The sequence below is a fragment of the Lepisosteus oculatus genome, chromosome 18 (genome assembly GCF_040954835.1).
Source record: "Lepisosteus oculatus isolate fLepOcu1 chromosome 18, fLepOcu1.hap2, whole genome shotgun sequence".
Taxonomy (NCBI): domain Eukaryota; kingdom Metazoa; phylum Chordata; class Actinopteri; order Semionotiformes; family Lepisosteidae; genus Lepisosteus; species Lepisosteus oculatus.
This window is the reverse complement of record NC_090713.1, coordinates 13,451,057-13,469,748: the sequence shown is the minus strand read 5'-3', so window position 1 is coordinate 13,469,748 and position 18,692 is coordinate 13,451,057. Positions and strand designations below refer to the sequence as shown.

General features: G+C 39.0%; 1 protein-coding gene across 3 annotated transcripts; it reads right to left on the bottom strand.

Moving 5' to 3' along the window:
• Window positions 1–603: 603 nt before the first annotated feature.
• LOC138223911 (synaptonemal complex protein 1-like) lies at window positions 604–17,843 on the bottom strand. 3 transcript variants are annotated; one of them, XM_069180097.1, is made up of 4 exons: window positions 17,753–17,843; window positions 9,178–9,305; window positions 7,811–7,912; window positions 604–5,542 (listed from the first exon to the last, which is right to left on the bottom strand). In XM_069180097.1, the coding sequence occupies exon 4, from the start codon at window positions 5,529–5,531 to the stop codon at window positions 3,492–3,494; it is 2,040 nt and encodes a 679-aa protein (XP_069036198.1). In that variant the 5' UTR covers window positions 5,532–5,542; window positions 7,811–7,912; window positions 9,178–9,305; window positions 17,753–17,843; the 3' UTR covers window positions 604–3,491. The 3 variants fall into 3 exon arrangements, with proteins under 3 accessions (XP_069036198.1, XP_069036200.1, XP_069036199.1); XM_069180099.1 differs by having other exon boundaries at window positions 7,811–7,909; XM_069180098.1 differs by having other exon boundaries at window positions 9,178–9,308; window positions 17,753–17,837.
• Between the last annotated feature and the right edge of the window lie 849 nt (window positions 17,844–18,692).

Below are 18,692 nucleotides of genomic sequence, written 5' to 3'. Positions count from 1 at the left end.
CCTTGGCCATTTTTGTGCATCCTCAGAGACAATCACGTGACAACTGCTGTTGTCTGCAAAAGGACTTGGACTTTGTTCTAAGCGTGAGGCCGAGGATCCCGTACATACTCAGAATTCTACTAACGTGAATGCTCCGCTTGATCAACAGCAGCCTACAGTTGGACCCTCATCGACAACCTGAATAGCTTATTCAGAAGCAGTGCTGGACCGGGAACGAACCAGCTTCTTCCCAGGCAAAAGAGTGACTTGTGAGGACTCGCGGTCACACTCTGTGCATAGAGACTTTCTACTAGCCAGCCAGACTGCTGGTAGATCCCCTCGGAGCAACGACTGCCCTGCGCACCGCAGTCAGATTCCTCCGCCCGTTCTACTCTGAGCTGCACCTCGACTGGTGGGCCGGTAGCCAGAGGACGCCGACACAATGCCCATTGGACAACCGCTGGAACAGAGGCTCCAACAGAGCCTGTCAGCTGGTTTGGTGTTTGTGCCGGGAAATTCCAAATCCAAACACAGTGGATAAGTAAACCCCATGTTCTACATTGCGTCTTGAGAATTCAATTGTACCTCAACACAAGTTGTTATCAATTTAATTCATGAGTAATGTATTTACTTCCAAGTTTAGAGTAACAGTGGGTAATAACACTGATTAGCGATTTGGTAACCGAACGATATATATTGACATATATTCTCTGTTGTGTATCTCTTTGTGTTTGCATCTCTTCGAGATTATATACCTTGTATATTGATAACCCTCACAGTAAGGTCTGCCGCTCGTATCCAGGCAGACTAGTATATGTTTGGTGCACAATTTATATTAATAAATGTATCTCGTGTATTGAACCCGTGTGTGTGCGTTGTTAGTTGTTCTGACGATTGATTTTCTAAAAGCCCCAACGAACAATCTTGTGATTACTGCTACAATTAATAATTGTCTCAGTAAACCCATCAAACCACTACAACTGGAAGTCCCCAAGCATCCAGCACCTGTTCACCAGCCCCGTGCACCACTTTAGTTAAGAACCTACAATACTGCAATAGAGAATTAGATAGCAAACTCAACAATCTATTAGCCAAATTTGGCCCTCCAGGGAGTTTCATTGGTTGGCCCATGATGATCTCAAATGGGCTCAGTCCCACAGTTCTGTTTGATTTAGCCAGCAGGCTACACAGGACCGTAGGCAGAGCATCTACCCACAGTGTTCCTTCAGTCATTAGATAACATCTTGTCAGTCTTTCAAGTTCTGTTCATTCGTTTCACCGTTCCTGCAGACTGAGGGTGATGGGGGCAATGAAGGTCCCATCTCACCCCTAACAACCCAGCCACAGCCTGACACACCTTCCCTGTTAAGTATGTCCCTTGATCAGAATCCAAGCGGCTGGGCAGTTAAAGAGGCAGTGGCCTCAACCCACCGGGAAAACAGATCCACAATCTTTAAGAGTCCAGTTTTCCCTTTACATACTGGCAAGCTACAATTGTCAATTTGCCAGTGCATGAAAGGTCCCTCAGGAGCAGGACGTTTGAGCTGTAGCACCCGCACCTGAGCTGTAGTTGACATAATTATCATGCAGCCCCACATTCCTTTCTAACCATTTGCATTTCTCTGTTCTGGAGGCCTCAGCCTGAATGTCCTGTAACTGTCCCTTTTCTACCAACAGAGGTCTCAAGAGACTCCTGCACTCCCAGGGCTGCCCGCCTCCCTCATGCACCAGAAAGGACCCATCGGTAAACAGTATTAAATCTTCATTAAATCTTCAAGGCCACCCCACCCTTTGGCAACAGCATCTAATGGTCCTGAATAGTATCCCACCGGGAGGTGCCTACCTCCATGCTCCTGCGTCAGCACAGCTGCCCAGAACCCATTACCAAGACCAGCTAGCGGCTGCGTCCAATAGCCAATAGGCATCGTCCCGGCTTCCTCTGGCTTTTTGCCAACCAGTCTTGGTGCAGCTCGGAGATGGACGAATTAGGAGGAGAGATTTCTGCTGTGGCGACATGCCGACAGTGTCTCTCTCAGGAACCTACTAGTAGTCTGGCTGATTAGTAGAAAGTCTCTATGCACAGAGCGTGACCACGGGTCCGAGCAAGTCACTTTTTAGAGGGAAGAAACTCGGTTTGCTTCCGGTGTAGCGCTGTTGCTGAATAAAAACGTATTCAAGTTGTCGACAAGAGTCCAAACGTATACTCTGGTGATCAAGCGAAGCGTCCACATTGGTGTCGGCTAGCAATTTATGTACGGGCATTCCTTGGGCCGACACTTTGCTGAAACAAGGTTCCAGTCCCAGACAACACTCACTGTCACGTGATTGTCTCTGAGGGTGTGAAAAGTGGCCGGAGAAGCAAAGTCTCTGAGCTGTGCAGTGTCTTTTAAACCAGGACCAAGACAGGTGGTGATTGGTCGAAAGTTTAGTGGCCATTTCTGACCCACATGGGGTTACCACGCCCTGCAGGTTCCTGATTGGTTGGTCAAAGTGAGAGATGAGTCACAATGACCTCTGACATCTAGGACCGCAATCCAGATGTTCCCAAGAATCTTACAGACAGATAGGTGCCAGGAATGGCCATTGATCATGATAGCCAAGCATGGCTGGCCACATCCCCATTTGGAAGCTCTTCTTATCTCAAAGATAAATCTAAATCAGAACTGCATGAATAGCTTCTCTGTGGCTGCACCACAGAGATGAGAAAGAGAGATGGGGCCTCATTTAGGAAGCACAGCAACACTTAATTCTGTCTTATTAATAAGCATTGCCGCTACAAATGTATATAAAAAGAACAGGTTAATAATCAAATTAATTCTCAAATCTGGTAGGGATTCAGGGAAACAAGTGTGAATTAATTATTAAACAGAAAGCAGATGATACAGATAAGGATGTGTTAGTTTGACGTGATGTAATCTAGTACCACAGGGATCTCTACTAGGACCACTGCTCTTTATTAATTTTATATCTGTGACCTAGATTCCTGTTTAAATATTGAAATGGTCATATTTTCAAATATGGAGGAAGCAAACCGTAGAAGCAGCAAATGAAATTTCAAAGATTTAGAAACAAATCACGACTAAGCAAACACATTTATCATATTGTTGTAGAACAATTCTGTTGTAGACAAGATCTACTCTGAGGCTGTCCATTATAAAAGTATCATCACAATACCTGCAGGAAACACATATGTACCTAAAGCAATAAGCAATAAAAATAGAAAAATATATTCCACTCCAATTAATTCGTAATACTATAATCAAACTAATAATATTACTACAGAAATGTGTATACTGTATTATTGCAGAAAAAAATATATTAGTTTCCGTGAATCCAAACTAACTACCCCGAGCCCGTTAATTCCCATTGAACAAATCCTGCAGTTTTCTATTAAGCAATGTTTTCCAGTATCATGTCTATCATGTTATAGTATAAGCCTGTATGACAAAGAAGCATATTTTGTAGGACTCGTACATTTATTTCTTTGCATTTTCAGCAGGAAAATGTAAGAGCTAACAATACTGCCCCTCATCTTCTTCTTCTTGAGTTGACATCTTCATTCCCACTTCAACACATTGTCTAACTTCTTTTATCTCTTCCTCAGAGGCTGGGGGCAATGCTCCATTGAGGGCTTTTTCAATCTTCTCTGTTCTTGATTTTGTATTCCTTTCAAATTCTATTTTATTTTTCAGTACAATTGTTTTTATTCCTGCTTCTGCTTCTTCACAGCCAATCTGTAACTTTTTCCGTTCTGTATCAAAGTCAGATTTGCTGGGGTCTAAGGCCATGAGTTTCCCCAAGCCGCTGATTCTATCCATAAGGTACAAGTTGGAGATCTCTGTGTAGGTCCCAGAGATCATGTTCACCAAACTGGCAATATTAGATGCTTGGAAAGCTTGGTTATACAGCAGATCTCTCAGGAATGATTTTGCTGAATAGCCAAGCTTGGAAGAACCTGCTTTTTCTGCAGTTTGGACAACATCCTTTAAATGTTTGTTTAGGTTGGTTTTGATTATGTTGGAGAGCATGTGGAAAAAGAATACCATCTTCTCCCATTGTTCCTTTACTTTTCCCATCGCATCCAGTCCCTTCGTCAGCATTTTAATAGTGGTCTTGAAGTCGATTTCTTTCACCTCACAGCTCCTCATTGTGACTAGGATTTCAGTCAGGTCACTATGATATTTGTCCAGATTTTCCAAGCTTTTCTGGAACATCTGTTGTGCTTGATTCATCTGAGCTCGACTCTGCTCTATGCGAAAACGGGCGTTGTCAGCTGCGACGTCGCCTGCACTTTTTCTCTGTGTACTTTGCTCCTCTTGCTGTTTGGCCAGTTGTGGGGGGGTTACAGGAAAGGCAGAGGCACCTGTGAAGCCTTTACTCTCGGTATCAAACTTCATAGCCTGTGTTTTCAACTTTTTTAGTTTTGTTATTAACTCTTTTTGTTTGCTTTCTTCACAGACATTGTCTGGAGCAATATCTGTTAGACAAGAGCAGATTGTAAGAATGTCTTCGCACATTTGCATTGCTGTTATTTTTGGCTTGCAGTCTTCTTCTTTTTCCAAAGATTCCTTAACTCTTTTCACCTGATCTGCCACCCACTCAGACTTTGCACATTCCTTCTTTTGATCATAAAGTACGCCCCAATGTATTTTGTCTTCATGAAAAAAAGACTTAACTAGTTCTAGGAGACTCAAGAGAACCTGTGATTTGGCATAAACATTGCCTAACGCAATGGGATTTTGCTCCTTACTTGTTTTTCTTCCACGCTTAGTTACACTTGCAGTACAAGCACTATAACAGATATTAACTAAATTAGTGAGGCCCTCCACAAAGTTCATGCCAACAATATCCCAACCACTGGGCAGGGAGTCCATGGCTTTTTTATATTCTTGTTGAGCTTCATCCAACTGCTTTTGCATGTTTTCAAATGTCTTATTTGCTCTACGTTTTCCTTCTTCTGCTGTTTGTTTCCTCAACTTGGATTCCTCTATTTTCTGCTTCAGTTCTTCTAATTCTTCACTATAGGCTGCCTTAGCATTCAAACAGGCCTCCATCAGCTCTTGAATCAGATCAATGACAAAGGTGAATTTTTTCTCTGTGAGCTCTGACAGGATTTTACACTCCTCTGCTATGGAGCTGATGTTTTCTAGCTGGTCAGGGAGCATGAGCTCGATGAGCTTGTCGTCATCTCGGACAATCAACTTGACTGCTAATTTTACATACTCTGGCACATTGGCAGAGTGGAGACGAATCTGGTCCATGTTCTTATGGGCCTCGTTGAACGCACCCCATCCAGCATTGCACACTTGCATGAGACAGGCGCGGAAGGACTCTGGGTAACGGATGAATTTAAAGCCATCTTTTGGGGGATTTTTATTGATAGAAAAGTCTGTATTAGAAGAGATAAAGACTAATTCTCCTAAAATGGCTATGGAAATTGGAGCTGGCATCAAAAACTCTTCCCAATTAGCATAAGGTTTCATTAGCATTTTGTTGTCATTTCGTACATCTTCAGCCTTGGTGATTTTTTTGGTACCTTGCATTATTTCCATGATTCTTCTTCCTAAGAGTAAAGGATAGAAAATCAATTTGTGATCTGCAATTATGTGTTCATGTGCACTTGTACACATGGAAACCTTTCCTAAATATTCTGGATATAACATTGTTAGGAGGTGATCCTGTTAACATTTTGTGTGACAAATGGGGGCTTATAAAATTTTACAATTTTAGCATTATATTATTGTATCAACATCAGTTCAGAAAATATTTGGATACTTTTGTTTCAAGCAGCAGAAACAGTATTTATTTTTATCCAGAGCTGTAATGATCTGATTTATCATTATTAAATGTGAAGGATGCTGAATGTCAGCAAAAACTGTAAGAAGATATACAAATTGAAGTTAAGTGATAAGCAAAAGGTTTCAGACCCATAATTCAGTACAATAGAGTCGCATTTATCTGACTTTGATTTATCTGACATTCCGTTTTATCCGACATAGCCAATTACCATAGTGTACAGTATATACTGTACGCTATGCATGTGCATGAAAGATCCCCCTTAGAATTTCTGATCTTGCTATTCACTGCTTCTATAATAACATCTTTAGCAGTGCACTGAGATTTGTGGTTGGGTTTTGATCAATCATCATGCTGCAGTACAGCTTACCAGCAACTACAGCAAACTGATGTGAGTTAATTTGATCCTTTTCTCCTGGCAAAAGTTCTACAGTTTTCTGGGCATAGCTGATGGAATTGCCAAGTCTTACCATGAATTTCTATAGAATTTTCCTTTTGCTAGTTAACTTCAATGCGGCCGTGCTCTAGTAGAGGTCATTGTCTTGCTGAAGAGTACATTTTTCTACCTAATATAAAATTCTTAGATGACAACAAAACCAAATAAGTCATTTGAATGTCAGGTGTATGTCTCCTTAAACAACTCCTATAGGTAATAACTTGTAGAGTAGGGATTTTAGAATGGATGCACCAAAAGTTAACTCATGCAAATTATTGTATGTATGGATCTGCATATCTCTGACACAATAAAAGCCCTTTTTATTTTAATTAATAAAAGGTACCTCAAATTAAAATATAATATTTAAACTTAGCAACATGCATATCAGGCAACCCAGTTATCAGTATTGCTGCCTTGAAGCACTGGGACCCTGAGTTTAATTCTAGACCTTGCTCTGTGTTTGCATAGGTTTCCTTTCACAAAGCAAAAACTTACTGTTAGATTAAGTGACTTCTGAGAAAACTGGCCTTGGTACTGTATAAGTTTGTTTTTGTGTTTGTGTGTGCCCTGTGTAATGCACTGGTGTACCATCTAGGGTGTATTCTGCCTTGTGCCCATTGCATGCTGGGATAGGCTCTTGCTCTGCAACATCACTGTATTGGATAAAATGGAAGGAAATGGGCCAGCAGCTATATCACCCTGCAGCTCTCAACTGGCTACCCACTGAAGCTAAGCAGGGTTGACCCTGGCCAACCTGGATGGGAAACCTCCTCGGAAACTACGTTTGCTGCTGGACAAGGTGTTAGTGGGACCAGTGGGGGGCACCCACCCTGCAGTCTGTGTGGGTCCTAATGCGCCAGTATAGTCTTTCTGATGAGACCTTCAACCATGGTCCTGACTCTCAGTGGTCATTAAAGATCCCTGGGCAATTCTCGAGAAGAGTAGGGGGTCATTCCAGTGTCCAGGCCAAATTTCCCCTCTTGGCCCTTACCGTGGCCTCCAAATTGTCCCCATGTATGATTGGCTTGCACTTGCCTCACCACAATCCTCACCAGGAAAAGCACAGGTGGAAATGGATAGAAACCCTATAGTCTCTCTTGGTAGCCTAAATATTGTGTCTGAGATGATAAAGTCCATAAGATTTTAAATTACACAGTGAATAGTGCTGTGAAACAGATTGTTAATCTATACTTTGTATGTCTCCTGATGCAGACTTTATGTGTACATATACTTGCATATATGTGTGAGTGCCTTAAGGCAGATCAAGTAACAACAAATTTCATTATCTACACCACTGCTGTCATAGTGTTATAAACATCACAAATAGAACTCCTATCACAAGATTTTCTTTTTATAATTTGTAAAGTGCAAATGACCAATTTTCTTATTAGCTTATTGTATTTATATACTTGGTACAAAATACCTTTGATGGTTTGAGATTATTTTGGTCTGTTAATCTCAAATACAGAGACTTAAATGTTATAAATTGTTGTGAAAGGTATCACTACAGTGAAAGATTAAATTTTGGAGTACAGACATTAAACACACAGAAAAGCAGAAATAGCATAGTTTTGCAATGCTTAAAAGAACTGCTCTTACCAGCCAGCAGCAAGAAAAACTCTCACAATAATGAGTGAAGGTGGAGTCCTGACTGATAGAGGCCAGGAAGATCAGGGTGGGCACCTGAAGTCACAGACTCTGCTGAGGAAACATGAGACAGCCAAACACTTACACTCACATACCATTGTATTCTAAACCATTCATTTCTAGTCACTTTTTATCCAATACAGTAACTACCTAGTGGAAACCTAAACAAACGTGCAGAGGATGTACAAATTCCATGTAGACATCACCCAAGGATGTAAATCCAGGGCCCCAGCTCTATGAGCAGCAATGTTAACTACTGTGCAGCAAAAAAAAAAAATCATTTATGTTTTATTAATGTTTTACTAGGATTACTTGAAGTAAGAAGTAGTTCAAGTACGTAGCTGCATCAGCATCTGTAGGCTGCAAAGGAACAAGTAAAGGTTTATTCTCTGTTGAAAAGAGAAGAAAGGAAACACAATGTGGAGCCTTCGTGGGTTCCTCACATGGTGCAGCGAATTCCTTGATTTTCCTGTGAGAATCCAACGAATGTGTCTCTCCTGATAAAAATAACTCCGCCCTTTGATGACTTACCTGTGCTTACAATCTCAGCTTTGCTACAGTTATTAATATTTGGAAATAGTTATGGCAATGGTATTAACTTCTATCCTGACTATAGAAAATATAGAATCAATAAAATGAGTATACTAATATACTCATTTTATTTCCCACTCCAAACTCTTTTGTAACATATATACATCTGTATTGAATGCAGAATTTATGTATCAAGCAAATACTGTATTTATGTAAAATAACATTGAAATTAGGCAGTGTTTAAAAGAAGAAAAAAAGTACCAAAAGTACTGTTAAAGTACTGTTACTGTATATGTTGGACTTGAACATAGTGCACTGCAATCATCTAAGAGGAATAATGATAATTTTGTATATATTTGCTTTGTCTCTATTTGGTTGATTTCAGACAATTAAAACTGCAAAGCATAATGCCGTCATTGCTTCACAGAGGAGGTAATGTTCTTTGGAGGTTCTGCATATCCTTGTTAACATTTTACCTTTCCATCACTTTGGGAAAGGTTCATCTTAGTCTCATCTGTACATAAAATTGCAGATGCTCTAAATGTCTTTTGACTAATCTTCAAAGCTGGTAAAGGAGAAGCATGATTAAGGTAAGGACATCTTCAGCCACCTCCAAATCTGGGAACAATGACAATAATAAATCTTCAATGACTTAATTAAATCACCACCTACTGTATAGTCAGTTAAGTAAAATATTTTAAGCACATTCTTAACTCAATTTAAAATAAGATGTTAGGTATTTCTTCCTTGTTTACAATGTGTACATGTATCAAAACTGTTTTGTTAACCTTTGTTTATGGTGTTAATATTTGCAAGCAACGTAATCTGTAGTTTCTTCTTGTGCGTCTGTGGACTCTGGCTGACAGATTCAGTTCCCAGTGCTGCACACCGTGCTCGTGTTGGATTCACTGCTAAACTGCTAGGAGAGGATACAAAACTGCAGAGGCCCATGTGATGTTTTGCACAAGGCTATACCTTTCATTGTATCTCAGGTTGTCTAAAATCATAAAGTAAGGTATGTAATACAGGTAAATTGATCAATGTTCCAGTAATCTTAACAAATGTCTATTACCCTAATAGGGATGACAGGAGCCTAATTAACTTTTTTCTTGGATTCTCATCACTTGATGCTATGGGGAGACTCTAACTTTGTTCTAAACTCTACATTAAACTGTTGCTCCTCTAGGTGTATTCCTGTCAATAAGACTGCATTAAACTTTACATCATTTCTTTATTTTTACACTATCTCTGATGCTTGGAGTTTTCTAACACTCTTTCATGGCAGTTTTCAAATGTCCTCCTTTCTCTCTTTCAACAATGTCTATCTCACACAATAATTTAATGCTCAAACAGTCATTTCATTTTCAGTTGCAAATAGTAAAACTCCCCTATTACAGATCTAAATCTATCAGTCGAAGATCCTACATGTCCACCTTTGGAGAATCAACCTGTTGTTGCTCTCTGACCTGGATTTTATCTAATTTATTATTTCCCAGATAGAAATACTTTTAGACACAAACACCACCAAAGACATTTCTTATGGAACTTTATGGGAAACTCTTAAGGCTTCTCTTTGGGAGCAAATATGTCCTTCTCCTTCTTCTTAATACCAATCATTTGTGTTCCCCCTTCTCTCCAAGAATGATGGGGGAAAGATCTTCAATGGAATAGAAACTAGGTTGTGACAGTTCAGCATTCACTTTAAAACAACATTTTAATGTAATTTGAAGAACTGAAAGAGTAGAGTGATACAGTGGTGGTTAGTATTGCTGCCTCTTACAGCTGACGCCCTGGGCTCCATTACAGACCTTATCATGTTATCTACATGGACTTCAAATGTTTCCTCCAGGTGCTCCAGTTTCCTCACATAGTACAAAGACATACTCATAGGTTTATTAGCATCTGGATACATAGGCCTTGGTCTGAGTGTTGATAGGCTCTGGCTATTTTACAGATGCAGTCATTCAAAACGAGCTGGGAATGCTGCGGTAAAACGCGGTTGGCTTGTCACCTCACAATGCATCATAATGGGTCATATCGCGTCATATGGTATAATACTGCAGTTATGATAATAGTATCAGGAATCACCGCCAGGTGGAGCTAATGAAGCTAAACCTCTCATGTACAGCATTTGAGCTGTTGACAGAAAATGCATGCTTTGAAATTCCGGTCACTCCTGAAAGACAATCTTTTTCCAATTAAGAATTTAAGATGTATACTCTTCAGACTTTTAATAATTGTCAACTGTGTATTACAGCAAGTTAATCATTAAACATTAAAAAGTCAGTATTTTTTATAAAAGCAAGATAGCTAAGTTGGACAAAAGTACACAACCTACAACCTTTGTCATAAATATTTAAAAATATGCAGAAGTATTTTATGCATCAAAGTCTTTACGGAAGATATAACTAATAGTATTAATAATGAATGAACTTGGACAGGTTGTAAGCTCAAAGTACTACCATGGTCTACTCTCTTTGTAACTGTTTGTAAACTAAAAGACATTATTTTTTCATTGACAAAAAATAACAGCACAGCATTTCGTTAATCTGATCCTGTATTCATTTCCAATCATACAAAGTAAGTCTTGAGAATCTTCGATTCACCATGCCTTTCACATGCTCATAAACGATATTAATTTAGGAACATAAACTTATTATGTAAACTGTATATGGCTGGTATTGGTAGTTTAAAGAAAAAATACACACCAGTATCCCACTTTCTCCCTTAACATTTTAAGCATCAAAGTCTTACATGTGGTTATTTCAGAAACGTTTTTCCGTGGTCCTTCTGACCATATTACGTTTATATTGTAACGCATACAGCCATCAGGGTGTGTAAGAGCCGGCTTACCAGAGCGGTGACGTTGCCGCCCTTCCCTGTGATAGCAGGACTACAGCTACTAGGCTGTAGAGAGATCTCTTTTTGGCTCACCAGACTGGGTCGCTGTTGAGTGACACAGGAGTCCTGGGTTCGAGCCCCCGACCGTGGAGGGCCGACCTAATGCGGCAAGGGTGCCCGCCTGAACCCCCGTTGCGTTACAATATACTTTGTGAGAAAAGTGACAGTTTTAAGCTTTTCTGCGAATACGCTCATTATCAGAGTAAACAAAAGCATACTTTTAGAATTTGATTAATAGGGAATATAATCGCATATCTAAAGAAATTAACGATATAATTATATTAATCTAATGCAGCACAAACTGTTTGTGGTGTGATGGCTTAAGTGACTGAAGCTCTGGCTTAAGTGATAGCCTGAGATTGGGTGTTTAAATCTAGCTATTGTCATGAGTTTTCATTTAACAAATAAACATTTCTTTGAAAAACTAAAATAGCAAATATTATGGACACTATATTGACATTTTTTATATTTCAAAATATCACAACATGTTCGTACTGTATGTACACAGCGGTACTGCAGGGTGTAGACCCCACATGACCCCATAAGCGCTACATTATTAATTATATCTTCTGTGTAACATTAATAAAGGAATGTTCTTTTTCACAAATGTAAAACGAGGCGATATACTTTTGTAATGTAGTGTGCTCTCTGAAGGCACCAGTTCTGTAGGGTTTGGGCATTTACTGGGACAATTATTAATTGTAGCAGTAAATCACAAAATTGATTCTTTTGATGGCTTTAGAATCCAACCATGCGATATAACTCAAACAACGCACACACACAGGTACTAATACACGAGGATACATTTATTAATACATAGAATATGCATATAAACCTAACAGATCTTATCGAGAGGGTTATCAGAATACAAAAGATATATATTCAGTCAGTTACGAAGTGTTACACATATCAAGAGGACATACGTTCAGTATATCATTCATTTAGACCATTTCGTAAATGAACTTGGTTATAACTTCTACATTAGATACTCAAAACAAGTACATAACTCTTAGGAATTAAATTGATATCAACTGGTTGAGATAACAATTGAATTCTCGAGCAGTCTCAGGGTGGTCAGGAGGCGCGCTGCGAGAATGTCCTGCCCTTGGGAGCCTTCTGCTCCTGGGCCGTCCTGCCCTGGAATTCTCCTTTGAATTCCCTTTAGAATAGTCTCAGAAGTCCACTGAATCTCTCAGGCCCTCTGTGTTGCCTGTTTTTACCTGGAGGAACTTCAGTTTGTTCATTGGCTGAACGTTCCATGGGCATCAGAGTCCCACGTGGGTTACTGCTCTACCAGTCCCTGATTGGTTGATCAAGGTGAGATATGAGTCACTTACTCCTGACACTTAGGAATGCAGTCCAGATGTCCATCTGGCACTCCCTAGGCAGATAGGCGCCAATGGATGACCATTGATCATGATAGCCAGGCTTAGCTAAGTGCACCCCCATTTGGGAGCTGTCCCTTATCAAAGGAACCTTAAATCAGCCTGCATGAATAGTTTCTCTGTGGCTGCACCACAGAGATGAACAGAGATGGGACCTCATTTGGGAAAGCAGAGAAACACTTAATTCTGTCTTATTAACAAGCATTGCCGCTACACTTTAACTGTTCTTCAACTGTTTAACTCTTCTACAGTTTAAAGAGAAATTCCAAACAGAGCCTCACAACATTGTCCAATAATACTCTTCTTGTGTCTAATTTCTAGTTCAACAGGATTTGAGCTACAGTATATGAATATAATTATATTGTTATTAATTTCTTTAGATACACGATTCCATATTATATTCCAATTTAATCAAATTCTAAAAATGTCAATATAGTGTCCATAATATTTGCTCTTTTAGTTTTTCAAAGAAGACTTTCAAAGGCTTGAGGCGTCTGTTAAATTGCCCCATTGAATAAAGTGTTTTGAATTAAACCGGTTTAACAGCTCTTAAGCATACTGTAGTTTTTGTTCACACAACTTTGTCAGTGAAAAAAATGACGGCTGGCACTTTTCCTCCCTCTCTAATTCTCAGAGTAGAATAGGCGAACAGTCCCCCTTCCCCCCACGGACAGACTGACAAATGTTTTCACTGCCTATTCACTGCCTATTATTTGAGCTACAGAACATGAATATAATTATATCGTTATTCATTTCTTTAGATACACTATTTCATATTGTAACGCCCTCGCCTGGTGGTGATGAGGAAGCGCCCCTAGGCGCTCGTAGTACCGCTGGGCATGCTGGGAGTGGTAGCCGGGAAGAGTCTGAGGGTCAGCACGATGACCTGCGGCTGACCCTACCTGTGTAAATAATGTCCTAGTAATTCTAGTGCCCTGTGTAGTCCTGTAAAAGTATAGTGTGTTGTTAGGTAATTACCCACCCTAAATGTGTGTACGTGTTCGTCAGTCTCCTCATGTGTGTGTAGATCTTGTGTTTGGTTTTTGGTGTGGTTGCTAAATAAAGTCAGTGCTTGGTTAATTGCGTCTCCACTGTTCTTTAGTTCTGGAAAAGAACCTGCAAACGCTACAATATTATACTCACTATTAATCAAATTCTAAAAGTATGCTTTGGTTTACTCCGATAACGGGCGTATTCGCAGAAAAGGTTAAAACTTTTTACTATTATTATAAAAAAAATTTGGGTTATTTTGGAAACATTTTGATGTGTTCCTTGTAACTGCTGTAACTGCTGCACTGCTGTCGATATTTTAACAGTAGACAAAATGATGCACTTGGAGTTTGCAATGTAAGGATTTCTATATTTATGTCTTTATTTAGTGGTTTCATTAGTGACAAAGGCTAAACTTTCAGCTTCAGTAACACGTACACCGTATGGCCAACATTACAGTTATTAGGGATTAATAATACTGGCTGGTTCCCTGGGATGACGGGTGGGTTCGATGTCCCTGGTAGTGGGAGCACAGCCTGTCCTACAGACCATAAAAAAACAGGCTTCCCTTTTTTTCTCTTTTCTCACCCACTGCGATTCAGGCACAGAAGGGTTAAAAAGAGCTCAGATAGGCAGAGGGAAGGGGGAGGGGTGACACTGTTACCTGCCCTGGATAAAGCTGTTAGAAAATAGGTGGATTTACACCTCTGAAAAGCATTCCAATGTTAATGCAATACAGAAGACATTATTCATAATAAATGATCTTGGACTGTCTGTAAACTGAACATTTATAGTGGAGACTCATTGTGTATCACCTCTTTTTACACTTGGAAGAATATTCCAATGTTAATGCGACACTGAAGATATTATTAATAACCTTTTAAATCTGAAGCTGTTAACTTTACTTCAGACCTACATACCTCCACACCTGCATATCAAGATCATGGTTCATCATGCATGAATGAGTCAAATTAAAAATATAACATGTTTACAAAGAAAGTAGAATACAGTAATGAGCCGGGGACTCAAACCCGGGCCTCTAACATCACTACCAGCTGTATCAGCCAGCTGAGCTAAAGGACGATCTCTACTTACCCTGGCGGATGAGGTCCCTGCTAGCTATTCAGAGGGAAAGTCGGTGACGTCACCACGTTGACAAGCTCATTTATAATAAATGAGATAAAATGATGTGTTCTTGCTTAACTTAGACATTGCATGATTTTAAAAGCTATTTAAATACATTTTTTAAATTAAAATTCATTCTATAAAGCAATCGCATATTTGGGGACCATTTTATAAAAGCAATAAGACACTCGAGGCCTGTGCTATATCATGGATATAGCCACAGTTAAAAGGGTTGCCAGCCCTCCGCATCACGTCGGGCCTAACAACACCTTTTAACTGTGACTATATCCACAATATAGCACAGCCTCTTGTGACTTATTGCTTAAATAATTAAATTCTGAAAAGTATGAGTTTCTTTTACTGTGATAATGAGCGAAAGTATTCATGGAAAATGGTAATCACTTAACTCACTTAACTTTGAACGTTTTTGTGATATTTAGAAAGACAAACAAATTCAATATAGTGTCGATAATATTTATTATCAGTAATAAAGACAGTAGGCGCAGCTTCAAATTATTCGTTGTTATAAATAAATGACTTAGCTTTGAACATGTTGGGATATTTAGAAATATAAAAAATGTCAATATACAGTAGTCTCCATAACATTTGCTATTTTAGTTTTTCAAAGAAGTGTTTATTTGTTAAGAGAAAATGTCACGGACGTCCAAAGGGACTAACCGTGGGGAGCAGGAGAGCAGAAAAAGACCCATATGCGTAGCGGCGAGACGGGAAAAAGGCCCGGGCTCATTAGTGCAAAGAGTTCAGGAATGCCGTATAGAAACCTATGCCCTCAGGGAGCGGACGTGGGGCGCCCTGGTGCTAGGTGGGTCTCAGGACATCCAAACATCAATGCTGAGCCAGGACAGAGTGCAAGACCCGGAAATATATAGCCCAAGGGAAAGAGAGGGACAGGAAGGACAGCAGACTGGAAACTAGGGACAGGACAGAGAAGGAGCGCCCTCTGGCTGCAGAGGGCGTGACAGAAAACTCATGGCAACAGACCATGACCTAAGGCTTATAAGTCACACACTTAAGCCATCACACCACAGACATAATCACATGGGTAGCACTGAAACTGAAGCACACATAAAAAGCGTATTATACTACTAGTTGAGCTACAGTACATGAATATAACTTTATCGTTATTCATTTCTTTAGATACGCGATTCCACATTATATTCCCTATTAATCAAATTCTGAAAAGTATGCTTTTGTTTACTGCAATAATAAGCGTATTTGCAAAAAAGGTTAAAACATTATAATTTTTTACAAAGTATATAAACTTAATATGGTCAGAAGGAGCACATAAAAACTTTTCCAAAATAACCTCAGTATGTAACTGAATGCAAGACTTTGAGGCTTAAAATGTTTAGGAAGAAAATGGAATACTGGTGTGTATTGTTTTTTAAACTACCAATACCAGCCATATACAGTTTACATAATATGTTTATGCTTGTAAATTAATATCGTTTATGACCATCAGACACATTATGCTTCTCTTCTTTTTATGCACAGCTACTAAAATTTCCCTTTAGTTGTAAAATTCCATATAAAAATTCAATACTAAGTGGATTGAAACATGCACAGTAAAGAGATTAAATGATTAAATCATTTCACTAATGACCAATGCACCACAAGTGCCCCTTTCGATCATTTTGGCCAGCCAATCACGTACCGTGGTACAACGCAGTGGCTTGTGGGTAGTGCGTGCGGTACGGGTTTATCTGCGCATTTTGAATGGCCGCATCTGTAGATAATACAGCTCTTATATACATCTACTGTAAATCTATTGCTAGAACAACTATGAAAATTTCAGTCTCCTTTCTACACCCAGTCTGTTATGCAGATGAAACCTGGTAGGGCTGACTTTACACTATTTTTCATGCTTAGAGACTGTTCAACATAGTGAGTATTTTGCTATTCCATTTTTTTGTGTCTTCTACCCATTTTGGGGGGCATTAGAAGGGAAGAAATTCTGTATTTCCCTTTTACCAAACACTGTACTAACAATTTGCACATTCTGAAAAAAATATTTTATAAGAAAATTATCCAATATGTTTTTTTGTTAGAATATAATGCAATCAAAATGATTGTCCAAAAAGAATGATTGATTCTGATTCTGGCTCAAACTTAATAATAATAATTTCCAGGCAGCCTTCTAGCTGCCTTTATTGACAAGATATAGGATACCTGTGGAGTTCTAGCCTGATAAACACTTCAGTAATTCATTGTTTATCCTTTAAGATTTATTTTTAGATTCAAGAATTATTGTTAGGTGTAGTTAAACAATTCATATCCCTGACATAATTAAAATATACAAGATTGTTCACAGATTACGACATCAAAAAACTTTTACTGCTTATTTTCCAACATGCATCATTGCTTTAACTTTCACCATTTGATTTTGTATTGCAGCTGCAACAGTCACAGATTTTTGCACGGGGACTATTCTAGCTATTGTAACACATATGGCCTCCATTGCTTGTGAGAGCTAAGCTAAGCTAAGCTGAGCTGAGCTGGCTTACCAGAGCGGTGATATCACCACCCTCACCTGTGAATAGCAGGGACCGCAGCCACTGGGCTGAAGGGAGATCTCCCTTTGGCTCAAGAGGCTGGGTCCCTGTTGAGTGATGCCGATGGCCTGGGTTTGAGTCCCTGATGGTTGGGAGCTGACCTGATGCAGCAGTGGCAAGGGCGTCCACCTGAACCCTGTAGCATTACACTATTATTTTAGCATTCACAGCCACCTCTTGGACTGTCGACAATAACAATAGAAGATTTGGTGCACAGTTCCAGTAGTTCATTAGATATAGTCAGTTAAGTAAAATAGTTTACAAGGAAAAACTACAATAACAACTCAAATTTACTCACAAAGTGTTGGGTATATATTTTACTAACAATCAGTGCATTTCTCAAATTTAAAAAAAAAGTTTTCTCTGACAATTGAATTGTTGTTGCTTACCTTTGTTAACACTGTAAAGATCTGTGAGTAGTGTAATCTGTAGATAGGTCTTGTGCTTCTGTGGGCTCCTGGCTGTGTGATTCAGTTCCCAGTACTGCACACAATGCCGATACAAAGCTGCAGAGCTTTTATATTAGAGAGATGCACTTTCACTTTCAATTTCCTGTAACAGGAGCTGTGTATTAACTTACATATTCCATGACTTTTAACTTTTAAGAATTTATTTTGATGTAATGTTTAATGTTTAACTGTAGCATTTGGAAAGAAGAATACACTTTTAACTTACCTAAAAACATTTGCAATATGTAATTATAAACTTAATACAATTAGATTTTTATTTATGACTGTACATTTAATACAATTTATAAAGCAGGGAATGATTTCTAGCTAAGGGCTGCTGCTGTACTTTACTATTTTTACATTAATGAACATTTTTCTTAAACTTCCTTGAGACTTTTCCTATTTTAAATATACAGAATATTCTATCTATGGGGGGGAAACCGAGCTTGGAGAAACATTAAGATAAGAGTAATTAAAATACAGTATGTTTTGAATCTGAGATACAGCCCATATTAAAGGTTTACAAAGACAGGAAAGCAGACCGTAAAGAACTGTAGATTGTAAAGAAGTGTAGAAAAGGACAGGATGAATACTGCATGATTCAGTCAGTAATTGATGGCAACAGCTCAACGATATTGTGTTTGAATCACAGAACAATGATCAAGTATATATATAGTTTTATAGATAAAAAGAAGACCAATGTACAGTGTAAAAGTACAGTAACACAGAAGTCTTGCACAGCAATGGATTGCTATTGTCTGTCTATCACTATCAGGCAGTTTGAATGCATGCTTGATATGTTTGCTTTTATATGAGCAGGTCTGAGTTGCATATTGTATCTCTTCATTATTTATAATGTATGTTCTGTTTCCCTATCTGT

Bases quoted from the DNA above. Each gene is read 5' to 3' on its own strand.
- LOC138223911 (XM_069180097.1), bottom strand. From the start codon at position 5,531: ATGGAAATAATGCAAGGTACCAAAAAAATCACCAAGGCTGAAGATGTA.